Source organism: Acartia tonsa, chromosome 11, assembly GCF_053477335.1.
Source record: "Acartia tonsa isolate MP-2025a chromosome 11, ASM5347733v1, whole genome shotgun sequence".
Classification (NCBI taxonomy): Eukaryota; Metazoa; Arthropoda; class Copepoda; order Calanoida; family Acartiidae; genus Acartia; species Acartia tonsa.
The window spans coordinates 6,096,709-6,118,102 of NC_137270.1; the positions used below are offsets into that span (position 1 = coordinate 6,096,709).

Here is a 21,394-nt window from a genome sequence, read left to right on the forward strand (position 1 = left end):
ATATGCCAAATTACCCCCATGTGTAAATTACGATTAATGGTTAAAAGGTTGGACACACAACTTAATTAACCAACCAATTCAAATTGATTAGTCCCTAAAGTTATTGTGCCAACGAATAATAAAACGCTGTTATACAACTTTGGGGACTAGTGTATAAACAGCCTAATGTCCCCTCCCTCCATACTAGGATACTCAACTGTGACGGGAAGCCATCAGCAGTCAATGTCAGTGACACAAGTTTCTCAAAATGGAATAACCAAAGTTAGTCAGGTACTAAATTCAAATCTTAGTGATACAGGTTAAAAATGAATTTGTCAATATTATCAAGTTCTAAATTATAGTTTGTTGTAGGTACTATTTTAATGAAATAATAATATATAAAGCTTCGCCTAGCAGATATTTTCTGGTTAACATCTGATCTTATTTTGCTAGGTTGGCATGTTAAACGAGGAGGCCAACATGGTGATAAACAGATTGACCGCCCCTGCGGCAACAACATTGAGTAGCCAGCAACAGCAGGCACCAGCAAATCAATCAACATCTCATCTTCCTGTCCAGCCAAGCCCCATCTATTCAAATAATTCATCACAGGTAGATAAATTGATAGTTTTTTCCAGCAAGTGTGAAAAATAATGAAATTTGTTTGATTTTTTCTCAGAATTAAGTATTAGAATAGGATTTTCATTTCTTTTTGAAATAAAAGGGTGTCTGTTTCATCGAAATTAAATAAATATCTTTATATAAAAGAGAAAATCTCAGCCGATTTTAAAGTAATTCTTGGCTTAGAAAAACTTACTAATTTCTGGTCTTCTATGGGAAGTTTATTTAGTAAATGGGTTTTTACCCCCCTCAAACTTTGAAACCCCTGATTTTACCCCCCTCAAAATAACTTAGACTTCCTTAGTTCAGTTACCTTTTTTCAATTTTAAAAGCTTAAACTCGCTAAGACAAATCTTATTTAGTCCTTGTCACTTCAACAACAGCTAAACCAAACCCAACAACAAGAACAACTGCCTTACACAACATCTAGCTCTGTGGCAGCTAACAATCAGGGAGCAGCTGCAGTTAGCAGTCAAAGTATAATAAACACGGCCACGGCTGCCACAACCTCCGTGCAGAACGGTCCAGGTAACGATTAGTTACTTATACTACACCAGCGGTTACGCCCCCCATAAAATCTTGGTGACAATTATATTTCAAAAAGAAAGAAAAAAGAAAATTGGGGCGGGCAGTTTGTTTTCTATAGGTGATTTTCTTGGAGGGTGGTTGTACCTTCAGAAAAAAATGTTATAAACCTTCTCTGGTCCTGTGAGAAGCTATATTGTAAAGGAGAAGCATAGAACTGCAGCGGTTTGCCAGATCCTTAGTTAAACAAGCCAAACAGACATCCTGTTACTTGTTATATAAGGATAAATTGCGTAAAATTTCAGACTAGGAATCCTAACTAGATTAGAATTTATCGCGGCTTGATTATGACAGGTGTTCTTGTTTTTAGGAGAATTTATGTTTGTTGATGTAAAGCCAAAGTTAGAACCTTCAACTTCTCAGTCAACCTCTTCCATCAATAATCAATACACAGGTAAATATTGAGTGTATATTGATTGATTGTTAAAAGACTGTATTTGTTATTTATCGCTTCATGTTATTAAAAGAGATTATGATGACAAAACTGGTATGAATTTTATTATTTTTATTTTAATATTCGTAGAAATTTCTTTGTAGTATAGTGCTTTACATGATTTTTCGGTATGGCTGAGATCCGGTCCTAATCCAGCGGATACTAATCGGTTTCGAAGCCATACTATAAAATACTGCAATTTATGATGATTTTAAGGATAATTCGAGATAGTGAAATGAGATGAATTTTAGAATAAAATACAATAGACATCCCATGATAAATAAATATTTTTAGGAAATTCCAACGGGCCAGTACAGTGTTCAAACGGGCAAGAATTGTCGACAGGGCCAGGGACCAGTGTGGCACTGCCTAACAAAGCTGAGATCACACAAGAAGAAGCTCAACCAAAGCAAGGTAGCTTACTAATATAGTCGTGTACCATAACTAAAAATGGTTGAATTCTGATATTTGATAGAAAGAGGACTATCCACGAACAAGAGCAAGTGATTCTAAGCATCTTCCAGCATTGACCCATAGTATTTTTGTAGTAAATATACTAGGTTTATGTTTAATATTTGTTTTATCGACTAAAAAGTTAGGTTTCACCATGGTTTTTTATGGAAAAAAAATTTGAAATGTTAAGCATTGTTTGGTGCAATATCATCGAATGTTTTGATGAGTTCAAACTGTTGTTTAATAGCTTTGACACAAAAGTATATTATTGTGATTAAAAATGTTTATTTAGAAAAAGGGTTGGTAACTTGTAAACAGTTTATTTAATGTACTTTGGAATTTACAACATTTAATGCTTTTCTGTAGTGTTATTTTATTTTGTCCTATGAACTCAACCATGGTGAAACATAACTTTTTAGTCGATAAAGCAAATATTAAACATAAACCTAGTATATTCACTAAAAAAATACTATGGGTCAATGCTGGAAGATGCTTAGAATCACTTGCTCTGGTTCGTGGATAGTCCTCTTTTATCTGATCTGACTATGACAAAAATAACTTTAGTTTACTTCCATGTGGTTGTGTAATTATCCCTATACATATAAATCTGTATCTAGAAGAGGAGCCTGAGATGGACATATTTATCAACAACGTAGTGTGTTCCTTCTCTGTGAGGTGCCATCTTAATCTAAAGGAGATTGCTCTCACGGGATCTAATGTAGAGTACAGGTAAGAAATAACATATAATTTGATTTCAGTATCGAAGCATTACTATGATTTCCGTACTTCCTTCTCTCGTTAATTTTTCTTATTTCGCGATTTTTTATAATGACCTTTTTAACTTCGAAATATTTTTTCGAATGTTTGTGTAAGCTTAGGTTATATTGGATACAGGGTAGCCCGCTCGGTAAAAGCACCACAGGGTAAAGCAAATAAACCACTGTATTTTGTATCTAGACGAGAGAACGGTATGGTTACTATGAAATTAAGACATCCATACACAACAGCATCCATATGGTCCAGTGGTAAAGTCACGTGTACAGGAGCTAATACAGGTATTCATCTTCCCATATTTATCCAAAGTAACCATCAAGTAACCTAATTGTGCTATCTAAATATTTGTTTACTCTCTTCTCTTGGACTTAATTTGGACACATGCTATCATTGCCAGGATTAGTTAATATTGAGCTGCAATGGATGTAGTAGAATATACGTGGATTTATTGACGAGAGAAAATTTGTCGTCAATTTAGGATGCTAACATGAACCTCAATTGTTAGTCAGTTCCCTTAATAGTAGGAGGGGAGTGAATGGAGTAAAGGGGATGGATGAGGGGTATCGTTATTTTAGCCAGCTGCGAGCATCACTTTATTAGAGTATATGAAAATCTGGTGCAACATACTAGTAATAAATATATAAATTCTTATGATATTTACTTTGTTTTCTTTGTGTGAGCCATCAATCAACAACAATGTTACCATATTATTGACCTATTTTAAAATAATTTTAGAGGAAGACGCCAAAATTGCAGCCAGAAAGTTTTCAAGAATCTTGCAGAAATTAGGTAGAAACTTTACACATTTGCTTGGAAAATCCTTTCAAGTATGGCGTCGAAACCGATTAATATCCACTGGTTTTTAACCTTAGTGAAAAATCATGTATTGCATCGAATTACAGGGGTGTATATTCTGCACAAGATTTTTTTTTTCCCCTGCTACAAAATTTTTCATTTTTCTTCCCCCCCCCCCCCCCCCCCTAGTTTTTACTCACCAAGTAGGGGGAAAATGGAAAAATATTTAAAGAACTCTATAGTTTATTTATTTTATTCCTCCTACCACACATTTTTAAAGTTTTTTCACCAAGGAGGGGGGGGGGGGGGATGGAAAAAATGTTTTCAGTTTTCTTAATTTTTACATTTTTTTTCCCTCCAACCACTTATTTTTTATTTAATTTCATTTGAAATTGACGAAAATTAATTTTTTTGTTGGCGTCGAGTTGGCGTAAAACTTGTTTTTGATGTATCTAAAGGGAAGTAGGTAAGAAGGGGGAGAAATAAGTGAAGGCGGGTTGTGAGGAAATTTTCACCTAGAATTGTTTTTCAGAATTACATTCCCCTTTCTCTGATAAGTGAAGGGGGTTGTGAGGAAATTTTCACATAGAATTGTTTGTCAGAATTACATTCCCCTTTCTCTGATAAGTGAAGGGGGTTGTGAGGAAATTTTCACTTAGAATTGTTTGTCAGAATTCATTTTTTATAATGGCGGCCATTTTAATAGGATTAATACTTTTAGATCCCAAGTATGCGAATATTCGAATAAAGAACTGGCGAATAGTGAACGTGCTGGGCACTTGTAACCTTCCTTTTGGTATCAAAATTGTTCCTTTCTCACAGGCATTCAAGGTTAGTAAAATGAAATTGTTATTAGCGAAGCTACTTTATAACTTGCTTTTTCTGTACGTCCTAGTTTACATATACTTGAAAAGCTATGAGGACGTTAATTTACTCAGATGCTGTTTAAGATGAACGAGTTGATATTTTTTGTTCTAACATTCGTTGGGTTTTAGTAAATCTTGATAGTTGGTTTAAACTATTTATGTCCAAATTTTTCAACCAATAATATTAATTTACTGCATTGGTAATTGCAGGTGATGTTCATAATTTTTTTCGTCCATTGTTTTATCCCTAAGGTAATTTTTTTGATATTATGTTCCTTAACTTCAAATATTTCAGGAAGCTAGTTATGAGCCTGAGTTACATCCTGGTGTTACATACAAGGAATTATATTCAACATAGACATTACCTATTCTTTTTCAAAATTGAAAAAAATCGTTAGATAATTTGCTATTTTTATAGTTCATAAATTAATACCCTCCACCTCTCCCCCCAAAAATATATAATTCCCTTGAGATATCCAAATTTTTACTCTTTTGTTTATTCTTTAGTTAGGCTGGAAAGGAGCAATTTCTAAAATTATTATCAGTTTATAACAAAGGGGGGAGGGGGGGAAGTTTTGACACATTTGCGTAAACCTGGCACCTAGGCTTTATCTTTGGACTGAGAGGATAGATTATTAATGATAAAATCATTCTTATATGATGAATTTCACGAAGTTTTAAGATTTTTAGGATAGGCCTCCAGGTGGTCTCTGTACAGAGCTGGATCTTTAAATGTGTAGCCGTTGGCGTGGCTGTAGCCGTGGCCGTAGTCATGGCTGTAGTTGTAGCCACACTTTAGCCACACTAACGGACTGTGGTCACTTTTAGCGTGGTTAACCACGCTACGACTACGACCACGCGTTGTCAACATGATTTAAAGATCGCATTTTTTTTTGTGACCACGGCAACGCGTGGTTAATATGATTTAAAGATCGCTATTAGGTTGGTGGCTGTAACTCTGACCACGACTACGGCCACGGCTACGCTTTTAAAGATCCAGCTCAGGTAAAAATGAAAAAAAAAATATTTTTTTTTAAAGTTACATGTCAACTTATAAAACAAAATATGCATCTTATTTAATATTATTCACATATTTGAAGAAAAAAGACGCATATTTTGTTTTATAAGTTGATTTGTAACTTTAAAAAAAAAAAATTTTTTTCATTTTTACCTGTACAGAGACCACCTGGAGTCCTGGAGCTCCGGAACCTGGAGGCCTATCCAAAAAGTCTTAGAACTTCGTGAAATTCATCATATAAGAATGATTTTATCATTAATAACCTATCCTCTCAGTCCAAAGATAAAGCCTAGGTGCCAGGTTTACGCAAATGTGTCAAAACTCCCCCCCCCCCCTTTGTTGCTTAAATATAAATGTTGAAAATAAATATACCTCTAGTTGAAACACCCAAAAGCCACATTGAAAATTTTTTCCACAGGAAAACATAGTTGCCGACTTTAAAAGAATCATTATTAACGTCGTATCTACTGCATTAGTATTTGTTATTATTTTTCCTATTCTTTGTTATGATTAGCGTCTTGCTTAGGTACAATAAAAAAAACATGAAAACTAATTTAAAACAATTGGCAACTCTGGTTTGAGCAGGCAGTATCACAGTAACCGCTCCAAGTGTGGCTAACGTCCAGGCTGCCGTTGAACATATCTATCCTAAGGTAATAATAATAAGAACGTACATTTAGAAGTAGTGATGGAATTGATTTCCCTTTTTAAAGTTAGATAGATGTTATAAAGGCAAAATTGTTATAAAAAAAAGCACTGAAAATCCGACATTTCAACTTACCTTTTTTCTGCTTTTTCTATTTAAGTTTTTAAAAAGCGTTTTCTTATTCGTTGGATTAAACTTGGGGGATTTTTGATTGACATTTCATTTTAGTTGAGTGTCAACGTTTCAACCACTAATTGTAATTTACAGAAATGTTAATTTTGTGTATCATTGGGGATGTACATCAATTTATTTATTGACTATTGTCTTATCCCTTTAGACCCCTGCAAATAATTGATGAATGTTTAGGTTTGTGAGTACCAGAAGCCTAAAGACCCCGAGGAGTTGAAGGCTGACCAGTTGAGGGGAACAAAGCGCAAACACTACATCACCAACGCTGTGGGCGATAAATCTAAGGCCAAGGTAATAACATAACGTAAATTGGAACAAAAACACACCTTGTTTTATGTGAAGATATAGCTTGACCCAACACTGTGTGCTTGCCTCTGGAGGATCAGTACTTCCTCCCGCTGGCAGCACTACTGTAGGTCTTAGGTCTTTCAGATTAGAATAAAGTGATACCAAACGCTCAAACATCCGTTATCATGATCTGAAGTGAGAGAGACCCTGTTACCAACTGTACATAGCCAATGAGAGAATATACATCTTATGGACAATAGATGGATACAATCACAATAGGACATAGTACAAGTAACAGAGGCTCTCTCACTAATAAAATGTTTATATTAATATTCAAAATTGATTAAGAATAATAAAATGTTTTTTTCACTTGCTTATGCTAAAATATGAAATGTGTAAAATTCTCAATAAAAATAGATATACTGTATTTTTATAAAAACATAAAATAAAGAGTTTTAAAAACCATTGTTAAGAAAGTTAAAAAGCCATTTGAATTAAGATTATAAATAATAAAAAGTCTTGGATGTCCCAATATTAGTTCTGTAGATATGTTTCTTTAAATGCTAGGACATGAGCAATGGTGGATAAGATTTGGTGCTTTGTTGTATGTAGTTTATGACTTTATTTTCTTTGGATTTGTTCTGGCAAATGTTGATATTCTATTGTTGATGGATAACCTAAACAATGGATTATTACGCTGTCCTCCTTGGCCTCTCTTTCATAGAAATTTAACTTTTGGCTTTTTTTTAAAAAAAACAAATGGCATTAATGGCATATTTTCACATTTATTATCACTATAGTTTTAATAAATGAGAGCATGTTACTGTACATTACCTTGTCCTGGATCTAGTCCTGGCGGCTGGTGGAGGACTTGATTCTGATTCCTGTGTATCTGTCCTTTCCATTGGTAATTGCTGTCTAGGTGGAGATATTCTCTTTTTCTTTCCTGACGTATGTAATGGTGGAGGTAATAAACCTTCCAATAATTGGCATCTGTTGGTATCAATGTTTTCAGATGTTCTTAGTATTAATTCATCCACGTTATGAACCTGTAAGAATGGAGATGGGTTTGGTAAAGTGAAAACATCGCTATCTATAGATGAAGATAGTGTAGAATGATTTAAATCAAAATTATGGTCCCATTCATAATTGGTTGAAGATCTTAATCTTTGCCTGGGTAAATTCTCACAGTTAATATTGTTTACAAGATCAGCTGTAGAACTTTTAGGAGTTGAATTTAAATGATTTAAAGATTCCCTTGCATGAATTCTTTGGTTTCGCTCCCACTCTCTATATTCATTATAAGGATCATTTTGGTTTTCATCAATTATTGTATCATCAAAGTCAAAAAATTCATCATCTGTTTCATTATTGATTTCATTGGGCAAATTCAAACTGATAGGTTTTGATTTAGGTTGTTCATAATTTTCATCAAAAGAAATTTCAAAATTACCAAATGCTTGCCACTTTTTAGCTGGTTTTGTTACCCCCTTCCCCTTTTGAATCTTGATATGTTCAGACTCTAACTTACTAGGATTTATTTCAGAATTTTTAAAATTGCTATTTTTCACGTTTTGGACTATTTTGTATGCATCCCTTGATTGGATTATACGTGGTTTATTTTGCAATTTTGTATTTTCACCGTGGAATCTGATAAGTTTGTTGACTTGTAAGGTTTCTTTATTAGTGGATGTAATCATATATCCATCCCTAATATTGTTTTTATTTTTTTCAGACTTTATACTAATGATATCGCCAATTTGAAAACAATCATTTTTAGAGGGAATTTTTGATATATAAGCTGCGGACTTTTCATTGTTAGATTCTTTAATTTCTTTTTGAATATTTAACAATTTATCATCAGAAAGTGTTAAATTTTTGTTGGACTGGTTTTCACGTGAAAATAGAATTTCATGAGCAGAGAGGCCTCTATTGCGAATTTTTGAATTTAAAGATTGCAATGCTGCTGATAAAACAGTTTGATTAATAGCAGAGGAATGAGGCGCAATTTTTACAATTTCATTTTCTAATTCTCTGATAGCTTTGTCGACAGTAGCTATTGAGTTTTTATTAGAAGGATCTGTAATTTCAATTTTTATATGCAATTTTTGCAGGCTTGGATCGTTTTGCAATGCTTGAAAGCCTGTGGCTGCATCGGTTCTTATTAGAATAGGATTTGTTGATCTTATTGGAGTGACACATTCAATAAGTCCTTGCAAAAGAGATGTGCTCTTTTCATTTGAAATAATCTTTGCTGTAGTGTATGAAGAGAATAAATCAGTATAGATCAAAAATTTTTGGCCATGTCTTTTCATTACATCTGCATTAAAGATTAGACCTGGATGCTCTGGATTGGATACAGATCTGTATTCTGGCGTTGTTTTTTGAATAGTTTTATTAGCTTTGCATAGCATACAATTATCCAATACTTCGTGGATAATCTGTTTAATGTGTATGCCAAAGTAATATCTATTAAACACTTTTTCTAATTGGTATGCAGACAAGTGTTTTTCATTTGAATAATGCAATTGGACAATTACGGCTTGGACCATTTCTTTTGGAATAACAATTCTAGATGTTGTTTGGGTTGTGTTAGGAATCTTATCTTCAACAACTAGTAGTTCTTTGGCCTGGCAAACATTATAGTAGCGTCTAATATCATTAGAGAAAGGACCTTTTTTTGCAGGTTGTTGACCAGATTTTAGCCGTTTATAGGCTTCGCTACATGCAAAATCTTGTTCTTGCATTAATTTCCAGGACTTTAAATTACCAAGAGGAATATCATTTGAGCTTTCAATAGAAGCTAATGTAGATTGGGCAGTTTCAGTAATAAACTTACAAACTTGACATTTAGAGTTTATACATTGTGACGGATTTCTCGATAAATAATCAGCGGCCAAATTTTGGCCATATTTGCCAGAGACATGTTGAATATCTAATTTATATCTATTGATTGACATAAGAAAAGTCGTCATTCTAGACGATGCAGAAAATTTGCCCTTTGAAATCAATTTTGCGGCTTCAACAACGGGTTTACTATCAGTTAAAATGAGAGTGGGAGACTTTGATTCTACAATATAATGGCTACATTTTTTTACAGAAATAGCGACGGCAAGTGCTTCCCTTTCACATGGAAACCAATTCTTTTGATTGTCATTTAGTTTGTAGCTATAATAGATAACTGGTAACATCTTACCTTGCCGGACAACATTGAGAATAAAACCAATGGCAGGATCCTTCACAGTAGCATCAGGCATCAAAACTAGTTGTTCATCTGGTCTAGGAAGAGAAAGATATTTAGTATCATTAATAATCCTGTTTGTGGCGATCTCAAACTTATTTTTAAGATCTTCAGTCCATGTAATCAATGCTTTACCATCTTTTACACCAGCCACAAGTTTATCAAAGGGATCCATTATTTCAGCCAATGCTGGCATGGCAATCAAAAAAGTTTTGTATATACCCATCCATGAGCGCATGTCACTGATTGTTTTGATATCAATATACCTAGTTTTAGTTAGAGCCACTTTTCTGTGGGGGTCGGGGGTAATTACATTGCCTTTTACAAGCCAGCCAAATATTGTTGCCTCAGAGGGGAATATGCGGACTTTGGAAGGAGATAATTTAAGATTAGAAAGAGAGAGTTTTTCTAAAACTTTTTGCCAGTTTAAAATTGCATCATCATATGATTTTCCCCCAATCAAGAGATCATCGGCGATCTTCATACATATCCCGTCCATGATAAGATCACCTAAAACTTTATTAAGAAGTTGTTGGAGTTCTTCATCTTGATTTAGAAGGCCTTGGGTGGATCTTGTATAAACACGAAGACCTTTGAAGGGTGAGTTTATTGCCATGTAACCCCAATCTTTTTTGCATAAATGGTTTTGAAAAAAAGACTCAAAGAGATCTGCATATATGACACACGGATTTTTCCCCAAAAATTGGAAAATTTCAGTCTGGTCAGGCACTTTTGTTTGCACTTGGCGGCATTTTTCATTGACCGAATTTGGCGCCGTTAGAAATCTAACTTCAGAAATGTCACAATTGTCAATATCTTTATGTGCGGCTCTAGATTTCTTTTGCAAAAAACATGGATGAATAGATTTTACTTGGATATCATGTTTATACGGATCAGCCAACACGCCCATTTCAGTTAATTGATCAATCTTTTTTTGTAACATTAAATCTTTACTTGATGACCATTTTGGACTATAAAGTTTTGATGTTTTTGGTCTAGAATCGTCCGCCCATTGTAAAGTAACAAAATGCTTACCGTAGTATCCATTGTAACCAGTCATTTGGCCGTCAAAAACATCCTGGAATCTTGTATGAGTAGTCTCGAGGTTTTTGATTTGAGTTTCAGATAAGACATTTTTGTTTATGGTTTTGTTGACCTGGTTGATATGATCCTTTCTGGTAACTATATTTGTTGATGTGTGAGGAATTTGTTTAATTTTAGATTGGTCAATTTCATCACATGCTGAAATACTAACAACATGAACATCATTACCAAGAATTACAGGTTTGTCCTGATTGTTAGAGAGCTGAATTTTACCATCTGTAACATTTATTACTTGAGGGGATGGCCAATTTTGCTTGTTTTCCAATCTTGGTTCAATAATTACATGTGGAGTTGTAATTGTTGCAGGTATGGTTACATCAATACTCTGTCCAGGAAAGAGAACAGTGTTGTTAAGTTTCATGTTAGCTATAGTTAATATTGCAGAGGAGTAAGGCATTGTAGCAGGTATGTTTGCATTGGTCTGCATAACGGTGTATTTGCCGTGAACCGTTATGATTTGCTTTTTGGGCCTCTGTATAATATCATTTTCTATGAGAAAGGGTTGGCCTCCATAACAGTCAGCCTTTAAGTTATCAACCACCAGCGCTTTAAATTGAACATTCCAATTATCTCTGTAAAAAGTTTCCTCAACGTAGCCCAGAGATTTTACATTGGTAATGTTGTCAGCTAAACCAGCAGTTTGATTATTTTTGAATATCTTGAATTTATTCTTTATTGCATAATCAAGACGTACAAAACTGCCTGTTGCACCCCCATCGAGGGTGATATGAATTGGTGAATTGTCCTTTTTAAACACAGTTAATATTTGAGATGGGTGTGGGATTAAGGTTTTTGTTTCCTTATCTGTTGTGATTGATCCGAGAGCAGCCTCTGGAGGCTGCTGGCTGCCTAGTCAATCGTGGTAATCCGTGTGTCCTTGGTGTTGGTCATCTGATTGGTATTGGCAAGAATCTTGATCATATCCAGAAACAGTGTCGACGTTTATTTCCTGTATCATTGTTTTACGTCTGCATTGATTTGGATAATGGGATTGAACTACATTTTGTGGAAGTTCAAGCGCTTGGCAAACCTTACAGAATTTCTGTGTTTTCTGAGCAGGTTTATGTTGTTGTCTGTTACCACCCCGCTGTTGGTATCTTTGCTGTTGCGGTTGTTGGCGTTGTTGTCGGCCATACATGGCATTGAGATCATGTTGAGTTGGTTCTGTATTTGTTGGTTGTTGAAAATGTTCATTTCTAACACAATGTGCATTGCAAGACATGTTTTCCTCTCGGTCTAAAGAAGCTAATGCACGTGGTATATATGAAAAGATTTCACTTTGTAGATCAATCAGTGTTGTGTTATCATCCATACGGTATCCAAAAATGCGATCTATCTCCGCTGGTAGTCTGGGATCAATTCTTTCCAGTGTCATTTGGATGAGGAGACACTCTGTAGTAGGTGATATACGTTCATCCTCTTTCAAAGTTGTATTTCTATATTTGATAAGTTCATCTTTTTTTCTCAAATTACTTTTGAAGCATGAACGAAGATCATTGTAATATTTATTGTAATCATCCATAGTAGCTTTGTCGAACCTTATACTGTCTAGTCTGAATAAGTAACGTCCTTTCCTCTGGATACCATATCTACGTTCATGGTGTTGGAAGATCCATTCGAGTGATGTACTTTTTTCCATAATGTCATCAAAGTCACCCTCATCAGAATATCTTGCTATTATTCCCAGAAATGTTTCTAGGTATATTCTGCGTTGGGCAAGATGTTCTTTCTTGTCAGAGTTTTCTGGGGGTGTGTCTAATCCAACCAGTTTATCAATTCTGTTTGGATCCTCTTCCAGAGAGACCCAGGTAGGGTAGAGTCCTCCAGGATAAAATTCTCGAAATTCTGGAGTCTGATGAAGGAATATTTTTAGAGCAACTTTCCATTGCTTGTGCTGGATTGCAGTTATTCCAGAAGATGGAAGTTGTGTTGGAGGATCGACTTTTATTCTGGCCGTCATTTTTAAGCTGCTTCAGAGAGTGTGAGTTTTTAATTCGCTGCCACCACGTAAATTGGAACAAAAACACACCTTGTTTTATGTGAAGATATAGCTTGACCCAACACTGTGTGCTTGCCTCTGGAGGATCAGTACTTCCTCCCGCTGGCAGCACTACTGTAGGTCTTAGGTCTTTCAGATTAGAATAAAGTGATACCAAACGCTCAAACATCCGTTATCATGATCTGAAGTGAGAGAGACCCTGTTACCAACTGTACATAGCCAATGAGAGAATATACATCTTATGGACAATAGATGGATACAATCACAATAGGACATAGTACAAGTAACAGAGGCTCTCTCACTAATAAAATGTTTATATTAATATTCAAAATTGATTAAGAATAATAAAATGTTTTTTTCACTTGCTTATGCTAAAATATGAAATGTGTAAAATTCTCAATAAAAATAGATATACTGTATTTTTATAAAAACATAAAATAAAGAGTTTTAAAAACCATTGTTAAGAAAGTTAAAAAGCCATTTGAATTAAGATTATAAATAATAAAAAGTCTTGGATGTCCCAATATTAGTTCTGTAGATATGTTTCTTTAAATGCTAGGACATGAGCAATGGTGGATAAGATTTGGTGCTTTGTTGTATGTAGTTTATGACTTTATTTTCTTTGGATTTGTTCTGGCAAATGTTGATATTCTATTGTTGATGGATAACCTAAACAATGGATTATTACGTAAGGACAACTATGTGCATAGTTATCGCAGCAATGTTAGAACTAATGAAAAGGACTTTTCACTTGTATAGCATTACAGTTTCAGTTTAAAATTGTGTTTAAAGATTAATGGCATTAAGTATTTCGTTGTTTCTTTAATAAGTGAAGTATTAAAAACATAGGTTAGTGATCTAGGCATGATTCATTATATTTTTCCATCATATTGTAAGTAGAACTTTGAGTTAATAACAAATGTATTTTTGGCTGCTATCGGATACGCCCCCCAAAGGCCTCTAGGGTCAATAGAGTAAAGAAGAGGGGAAGGTTGCCCTTCACTTTCAATTTAAAAAAATTAACACAAAATTCCAGTAGCGATTTCTCTTGAAAGAAGGGAGGTACTTATACAAAGATTCACTGTAAAGGAGAGCCATATCGGTCTAGCTACTACATACAGACATACATACTACTACTTTATGTAAGGATATCTTAACTCCCTTAACATCAGAATATTTCACATGACAACTTTGATACAAAATCAAAAATTTTCATGTTTTTTTTTCTTTTTATAGAAGAAGGCTAAGATGTTGGCAAAAATGGGCTACGTGAGCGAAAACGAAGATGGCTCAGACACAGAAACCGCCTCTGCTGCAGCTAAATAAATGCCAAGAAATCAGCATCAAGTCAAAGAGAAGTCAAATTAAATTGGTTCTTAAGAATTTTAAAAAATATAATTTGCTGAAAACAAATAATGGTTGAAAGTAAACAATAGTAAATACTACAAATAAAAAGTTATTTAGATTGTCATATAATGCAATTCTATTCAAGATCATGATCGGTCAAATGATCTTAATCTACAAAAACTAAAAAACAAAATGAACTTTCTTTTCTCTAGTTATGTGTGGATTTATTTATCATATTCTCATACTGAAGTAAAATAATTTATAATGCTAATTGTCAGTATTGTCAACCGAGATTATTTCTAATGTTTGGAGTTCCTTTCTTCTTCGAAAGTGATCTTAAATGGTTAGTAGGTATATACAATTATTTTTATGTTTTCAAAGATGAAATTTGAATGATTTTTTCTTCATTAAATTTTATTTTGCAGAATTCTTTTGTGTATATGAAAAATTGAAAGATCTGTTTTTGCCCTAGTTAGTTACTATTTAGTTTAAAGATCTTGTTATTCTGAGGGAGTGGACAATAGCAATTAAATTAATAGCACTTTCCAGTATGGCTTCGAAACCGATTAATATCCACTGGATTAGAACCTGTTCTCTGCCATACTGTAAAATCATGTACAGCATCGTATAACATACAATTTTCCACGAATATTCAAATAAAATTAATGATTTGTTGGCCTGGGAATCAGTCCTTCGGGGCTAACAAATTAAGTTTTAATCTTAATTTTATTATCCGCGGAGAGCTGTCTATAATACGATGCATTAAATCACTATTCTTTGCCTCAATATTCACCATATATACACCTAAGGCAGATTTTAACACATACAAAATTGTTGTCTCGTCCATATTGTTTCATCAGAGGATATTTTAGAACAAGTGGGGGGGAAGTTTTGACACATTTGCATAAACAGTGAGTATAGGCTTTATCTTTGCATTGCACTGAGAGGATAGGTTATTAGGGATAAAATCATTCATATACGATAAATTTTCCCAAGCTTTAAGATTTTTTGGATAGGCCTCCAGGTTCAGGAGCTGTAGCTGGACAGGTAAATAACAAAATTAATTTTTTGTTGTTGAAAAGTTAGAGGTTATTTTATATAACAAAATATGCATATTTTTAAATGTTATTTACATATTTGAAGTAAAAAGATGCATATTTTGTTAATAAGTTGATCTCTATCTCTTTTTTAAAAAAATCCACTTTCCTTTTTACCTGTCCAGAGACCTACTGGATGCCTGCAGCTCTTGTACCTGGAGGCCTGCAGCTCCTGAACCTGAAGGCCTATCCAAAAAAGCTAAAAACTTGGGAAAATTCATCATATATGAATGATTTTATCCCTAATAACCTATCCTCTCAGTCCAAAGATAAAGCCTATACTCACTGTTTACGCAAATGTGTCAAAACTTCCCCCCCTCTTTTTCATTAAGCTAAAAAAGTTTCCTTTACCCATTTAAGGGAATCGTCACTATAAAATATTATTTGTATAGAAAGGTCCGTTAGTTGATTTTAATAAAATGTGATAAAAAAAAGATATAAACAGAAATAAATCTGGATGAATGATAAAAAAAAATAAAAATCTTCCAAATATATCGTGATATGAATTAATTTTTTATAAGTGTAATAATTAAAATAAAATGTGCTTAGTAAAAAAATAATCGCTAGGAATTAACCAATGAGCTAATTTTTCATTATTTTTAATGGTTCCTTTTACCAATTTAAATGTTCTTTATATATAGCAAAAATTTACATATTCGCAGGAACCACACCATGAACTTATAACTTGGGCATATTATTCATATTTTAACATTTTGTCGTTATTGCTTTAATCCGTGTGTTTGATACCTAATAATTTTTATTTTAATGCAATGCTCTTACTATGTATTATATTGGCAACTTGAAAAAGTTATTTTGTCACTACCTTAATTATAATTGATGTTACATCAGTAATTTTAACCAAAATGGTAAAAAGCACCTCCCCCTCCTTATTAATAGTGTTTTTTTATTTATGTTGTAATTTTTTTTAATCTGCAGCCTAAAAATATCTAGGCAAATGCATTTTTTTGTTAAGTTGCTTTAGTTTAAGAATTTTTTTAAAATTCAAAAATAATACTAATGCATGCCACATTTTTTCTGTATTATATTTTTCACTAGCAATAAGCACATGATATACAATAGTAGCGCAGCTACTCTATAACTAGGGTGTATTTGCTCTTCATTCGTTAAAGTTGAATCACATGAAGTAAACAAGTGATACAAGTACACAAACAAAACAGAACTCATTTATCTTCTTGAAGATTCTAAAATGTCTTAATTATGTTATTGCTGCGCTACTTATGAACACAATTGTCAATTGTCATTGTTGAGTACAATATTTGCCAATAAAATACTGTTTTAAGCCATATTTAAAATTAAAGTTACTTTTATATATAAACCTGGTATTTTTTTCCAATAGCAAAAGTTGATTTTATGCGTATCAGAGTTTTATCAGCAGAAACAAATAATAGGGACAAATAAAGATTCTTATAACTAATAGTAGAACAAAAACAAAGCACACAAAATTTTATCACATATATAAATTTGTTACATACATAATATAGCAAATTAAAAAAATGTTTTGATTCATTTACTATTCAAACTCTACAAAAATGTTTGTTGGTCTTTTAGGTATACTATTTGATTTTAGTATCTTCATTGCAGTCCCAACTAATAATTAAGTAAAATACCAAGTGTCCCTTTAAAGCTTTTTTAAGATTTTTTATGTGTTTTTGAGGGGATCCTTCTTATTTACCACTAGACCCTTAATTTCTACTAATATCCATTTAAATTGCACTGATTTTTATGAGCTTTTTCTAGAATCTGTTTAATAATTTTCTGTATATATACAAACAAGCCAAATATTAATAATAAACAGTTTTTAAAACATTGATTTTAGGAAAATATATTTTTGATAAACTGATAATAAAAATACCTATTAACGATGTTTTCTTTTGATATGCCTAGTGAAATTGTGATGTCAGTATAGTAGTTACTTTTAATTTGTGGGGGGGGGGGACATTTCTACTAGGGTTGGGCCGGATATCCGGTTTGGCCGGTTATCCAGTTAAAACTATCCAGTTACAGGATATCCGGCTGATTTTTGACGCCGGATATCCGGTTATCTGGCCGGACATCCGGTAATTTGCCGAATATTGAACGTTGGCCAGATATCCGGCCAGAACCGGATATCCGGCATTAGAAATCAGCCGGATATCCGGTATCCGGCCAAAAAAGTATCCGGCCCAACCCTAATTTCTACAAATCTTTGTCATTTTATCAATATGAACTAATAACATTTAGATAGAAACAGAAAAAAAAAGAATTAAGAATTTTTAGTGTACATTGACACATTTTTATTGTTCTATTTTTGTCACATACAAGTCTTATAACATAACTTGTTATATACCAAATATTTATCTCAATTCTCAGATTCATGATTTGTTTACATGCTTATTTGATCAATATGTTACGAAATGACCGACCCCCCCCCCAAACATTTCTTACTAGTTTTAATGATTTAGTGTAGGTCCTGAAAAAAAATTAGGATGTACGTACAGTGCAGAAAAACCAGTTGAACAGACAGAGAGGAGGAAAAAATTACTCATCCCTTGGGAGCAAAGGGGAATTTCTTTTGAAATTTCCATATGGCTTTGGAAGATTCCCCTCCACTCTTTTAACTGTTCAAGGGGTATATCTGAAAATCCCCTTAAATTGAAATAAATCTTCAAATTTCTGACCCAAAAATGTCTATTTAAAGTTAAAAGTTTTACCCTAGTCTTGTAATAAATAATATTTTAAAAAATACACACACACACACACATTTTTCATAAAACTTAGTTATCTTTTGGATAATTAAGTTTTATTTCACAAATATTTTGAAGTATTTCTCTCATTGTTTTTGTTTTATGAGTTACAGCGATTTTAGTAAATAAAATAAAATCTTTTAATTATGTATATGTTTATATATTTTGAAAAATTGTTTTTAAAATGTAAAAATTACTGCTTTTATTCTCTTAAAATTTGAAAAATACTAGAATTTAAAAAAATACTTATTACTTAAGTGCACCAAAATACTATAAAGATTAGTTAATATACCTTCTTTTAATACTATAGGTTTAAATAACAATACATTACCATTAATTATTTTTTGTTTTATTTTATTTTTCATTGTTCCTTTAATTCCCTGTTTTTTTATTAAATGAAATAATAATAAAATTCCTGTATGATATAATCATAGTAATAACAATAATAATTTAGGTAAATTTGATTTTGTTTTCAGATTTAGTTAAGAGTCTAGACCATAAAAAAATGGGAAGAAGAAAGTCAAAGCGTAAGCCCGGACCTAAAAAGAAGAATATTGAACCTCTGGATACAATGTTCAACTGTCCGTTTTGTAATCATGAAAAATCATGTGAGGTAAAGATTATAATTTAATCAATAACTATTTTATTAAGAATGGATATATTATTACTTGTATCTTGTACCAGATTTTAATGTTCTCTATTAAATTAAATGAAACTTTCAGCGGGCTAAAACAAAGGTCCCCCCTCTTCAACCCATCCCCACCTTTCCACTAGATGTACGAACTGACCAATAAACGAGTTCAATGTTAGCAATCTAAATTGACAATTTTCCCCCTGTCATAATATACACGTACATATATTTTACATTCATTGGATTTTGCCAAAAGCTAGCAACATTAATGAATGGCGAGTTTTATACAATAATTACAATATCCTTATAATAAAGTAACAGGATGTGTGTTTGTGTGTCTGTGTGTTTGTTTGTACCGAAAGATCTCGCTAACCGCTGAACCGATCGGGTTCTCCTTAACAGGGTAGCTTCTCACCAAAAAAAATTTATTTTTACTTTTTCTTTTAAAATCTAAAATAAGAAATTGAATTATTAAATTCAACTCTCTCCTCAAGTGCCCCTAGAGGCCTCTAGGGGCGTAGCCGCTAGTATTATATATGGCATATTTAGTTAAAAAATGTAATGATATATAAGGATTGAATATTTAGAGAAGAGTTGTAGGATTCACGGACCTAGCACAATAAATCAAAGACTTTAGGGTTTATAAAAAGTGAAACTATATACCTATTGCTTACTGAGATAGGACTACTTGTAAATTTTTAAAAAAATGTATATATTTTTACATGTATATTTAACAAAGTTACCACTATACCTAATATTATATTTATTGATTGACTATTATTTAGGTAAAAATGGATAAAACGAAGAACGCGGCAAAAATCCAGTGTACTATATGTATGGAAGATTTTCAGGTACTAATAACATTAGTTAAAACATGCCATCCTCTGTTTTTATATTAATGATGTCTAAAAATTTCTGTTTTTATATTAATTATGTCTAAAAATTTCTTTAATAATTAGAAATAATTTATGTTATAGAGGTATCTAAAATGGTGTTATTTTTTGTAGTTTCAAACCTTTAATGCCAAGGCACAATTTGTTATTAAAGCAGGAAGCTACTCTGGCTGTAGTATATAACTTATCGACCGACTAAAAAAATTAAAATATCTCATTTACAGGCAACGATAAACTTCCTATCAGAGCCGCTGGACGTGTATAATGAATGGATTGACGCCTGTGAAGCAGCAAATCAACTCAGTTAAACATCAATCATGAATCATCAAGTATATATAATTGTAGAGAAGCGACGACGCTTTCAATAAATCATGTTCATTTTGTACTAGTACCTAACCAAAAGCCTAAAAATGTTTCAAACAAGTTTTTTAAAATATTTTTTGAATCATGGGAAGTAAACGAAGTAATGTGTTTCCAGGGCCAATTTTCTAACCCTGAGGGGCAATCATTAACATTTACCTTACCTAACCTAAATTGTATTGTATTAAATGTCTAAGAAATTGAAATTATTTTCGATTATTATCATCGATAGAAAATTCAGAAGAATATTTTGTGTAAACAAACTGGGGCACAATTAGATTATTGTAAAGATCACGTAATTCATGTGTTAGGGACTATTGGAAACGCCACAGAAAGATTTCTATGAACTTGAATTACTAGGTACAGTTGCAGTAAGTAAAGTGTATATTTAACCATCAAATGCTTTGCTGATGTCAAAAATATATGAATGTTTAAGGCTATTTATTTCACTACCATGTCCCCCAAAGTTTTATAATAACGATTTCTTTTTCTTGGCCCTACAACTATTGGGACTATTATTGAATTTTGATTGGTTGGTTTATTGAGGTGAGTGTCCAAATGTTTGAACTACAAGGTAATTGTAATCTATGGAATTGGTAATTTTATATTAACATTGGGGATGTTCTTTCTTTCTTTAGCCAAGATCCTTCTAAACTCTATCATTAACATCTGTTGCCAAATCCATAAATCTGGCAACTTTCACCGGGTTTTTCCATAGATCCTTCGTATTGAGGTTAGTGGGTTTTTGTCGACAGTTGAAGAGATGTTGGGTTGTGTGTCAACTGTCACAGTTGGGACATTTATCCACTAAGGAACCAGTCTTTTCTATACGGTCCTTGTAACTGTTCAGATAAGAACTATATCCGGACCTCAGTTGTGCATCATTGGGGATATACACTTATTTATCGGAAATTGTCTTATCCCTTTAGATCCCTGTTCTCTCTCTCATGTGGTATGAAAAGTCAATAATTGGATTATGAAAGCTTGACAATAAGTTGCCCCCACAATTTCTTAGACACACAACTGACACTCAATAAATATGTTATTGTATTTCTTGTATTATTAATGTATCATTTTCTTATTAATATAACTTTATGTCAATATTACATTTCAATTTGTATAAAAAAATGAGATTAAAAAGTAGAAAAATACTAAAAAATTGAAGTTATAAACCAAAATAAATGATCTCAACTAAAATGTAATTCTTTTTTTCTTATGAAATGTTAGTTGCATTTGCGAAAATTATAATCATATTTGTATTTCCAACATTAATGAATAAAAATTAATTTTCTACTTTATTTGAAAATGATTTTGTATCGTATTTCAGATAT

General features: G+C 32.7%; 3 protein-coding genes across 10 annotated transcripts in view; 2 read left to right on the forward strand and 1 right to left on the reverse strand.

The window, feature by feature from the left end:
• The window catches only part of LOC145332023 (uncharacterized), a 38,091-nt gene extending 19,435 nt beyond the window's left edge, over positions 1 to 18,656 (forward strand). Inside the window, exons 10-25 of one of the 7 annotated variants that reach the window (XM_080176924.1) lie at positions 188 to 270; positions 433 to 591; positions 963 to 1,128; positions 1,496 to 1,579; positions 1,913 to 2,032; positions 2,689 to 2,800; positions 3,029 to 3,126; positions 3,581 to 3,634; positions 4,362 to 4,471; positions 4,802 to 4,844; positions 5,901 to 5,939; positions 6,107 to 6,177; positions 6,537 to 6,650; positions 14,228 to 15,215; positions 15,768 to 16,987; positions 17,252 to 17,857. In XM_080176924.1, coding sequence (XP_080033050.1) covers positions 188 to 270; positions 433 to 591; positions 963 to 1,128; positions 1,496 to 1,579; positions 1,913 to 2,032; positions 2,689 to 2,800; positions 3,029 to 3,126; positions 3,581 to 3,634; positions 4,362 to 4,471; positions 4,802 to 4,844; positions 5,901 to 5,939; positions 6,107 to 6,177; positions 6,537 to 6,650; positions 14,228 to 14,317 — 1,343 coding nt within the window. In that variant the 3' untranslated portion in view covers positions 14,318 to 15,215; positions 15,768 to 16,987; positions 17,252 to 17,857. Of the gene's footprint in view, positions 1 to 187; positions 271 to 432; positions 592 to 962; positions 1,129 to 1,495; positions 1,580 to 1,912; positions 2,033 to 2,688; positions 2,801 to 3,028; positions 3,127 to 3,580; positions 3,635 to 4,361; positions 4,472 to 4,801; positions 4,845 to 5,900; positions 5,940 to 6,106; positions 6,178 to 6,536; positions 6,651 to 14,227; positions 16,988 to 17,251; positions 17,858 to 18,233 lie in introns of those variants that run through there. The other 6 variants (XM_080176927.1, XM_080176926.1, XM_080176925.1 and 3 more) reach the window with 6 other exon arrangements.
• LOC145331642 (uncharacterized) lies at positions 6,837 to 11,389 on the reverse strand. Its single transcript, XM_080176419.1, has 3 exons — positions 10,924 to 11,389; positions 9,844 to 9,926; positions 6,837 to 7,696 (listed from the first exon to the last, which is right to left on the reverse strand). The coding sequence occupies exons 1-2, from the start codon at positions 11,387 to 11,389 to the stop codon at positions 9,910 to 9,912; spliced, it is 483 nt and encodes a 160-aa protein (XP_080032545.1). The 3' UTR covers positions 6,837 to 7,696; positions 9,844 to 9,909.
• On the forward strand, positions 18,656 to 21,391 carry LOC145332027 (transcription elongation factor 1 homolog). 2 transcript variants are annotated; one of them, XR_013884007.1, is made up of 4 exons: positions 18,656 to 18,792; positions 19,596 to 19,661; positions 19,928 to 20,347; positions 21,079 to 21,391. XR_013884007.1 is itself a non-coding variant. In XM_080176936.1 (3 exons), the coding sequence occupies exons 1-3, from the start codon at positions 18,685 to 18,687 to the stop codon at positions 20,009 to 20,011; spliced, it is 258 nt and encodes an 85-aa protein (XP_080033062.1). In that variant the 5' UTR covers positions 18,656 to 18,684; the 3' UTR covers positions 20,012 to 21,391. The 2 variants fall into 2 exon arrangements, 1 of the variants encoding a protein (XP_080033062.1); XM_080176936.1 differs by having other exon boundaries at positions 19,928 to 21,391.
• Positions 21,392 to 21,394: the final 3 nt, after the last annotated feature.

Coding starts and splice junctions, on each gene's coding strand:
- LOC145331642 (XM_080176419.1), bottom strand. CDS start 11,389: ATGCCTTACTCCTCTGCAATATTAACTATAGCTAACATGAAACTTAAC.
- LOC145332027 (XM_080176936.1), top strand. CDS start 18,685: ATGGGAAGAAGAAAGTCAAAGCGTAAGCCCGGACCTAAAAAGAAGAAT. Junction 18,793..19,595: donor ATCATGAAAAATCATGTGAG/GTAAAGATTATA, acceptor ACTATTATTTAG/GTAAAAATGGATAAAACGAA. Junction 19,662..19,927: donor TATGTATGGAAGATTTTCAG/GTACTAATAACA, acceptor TCTCATTTACAG/GCAACGATAAACTTCCTATC.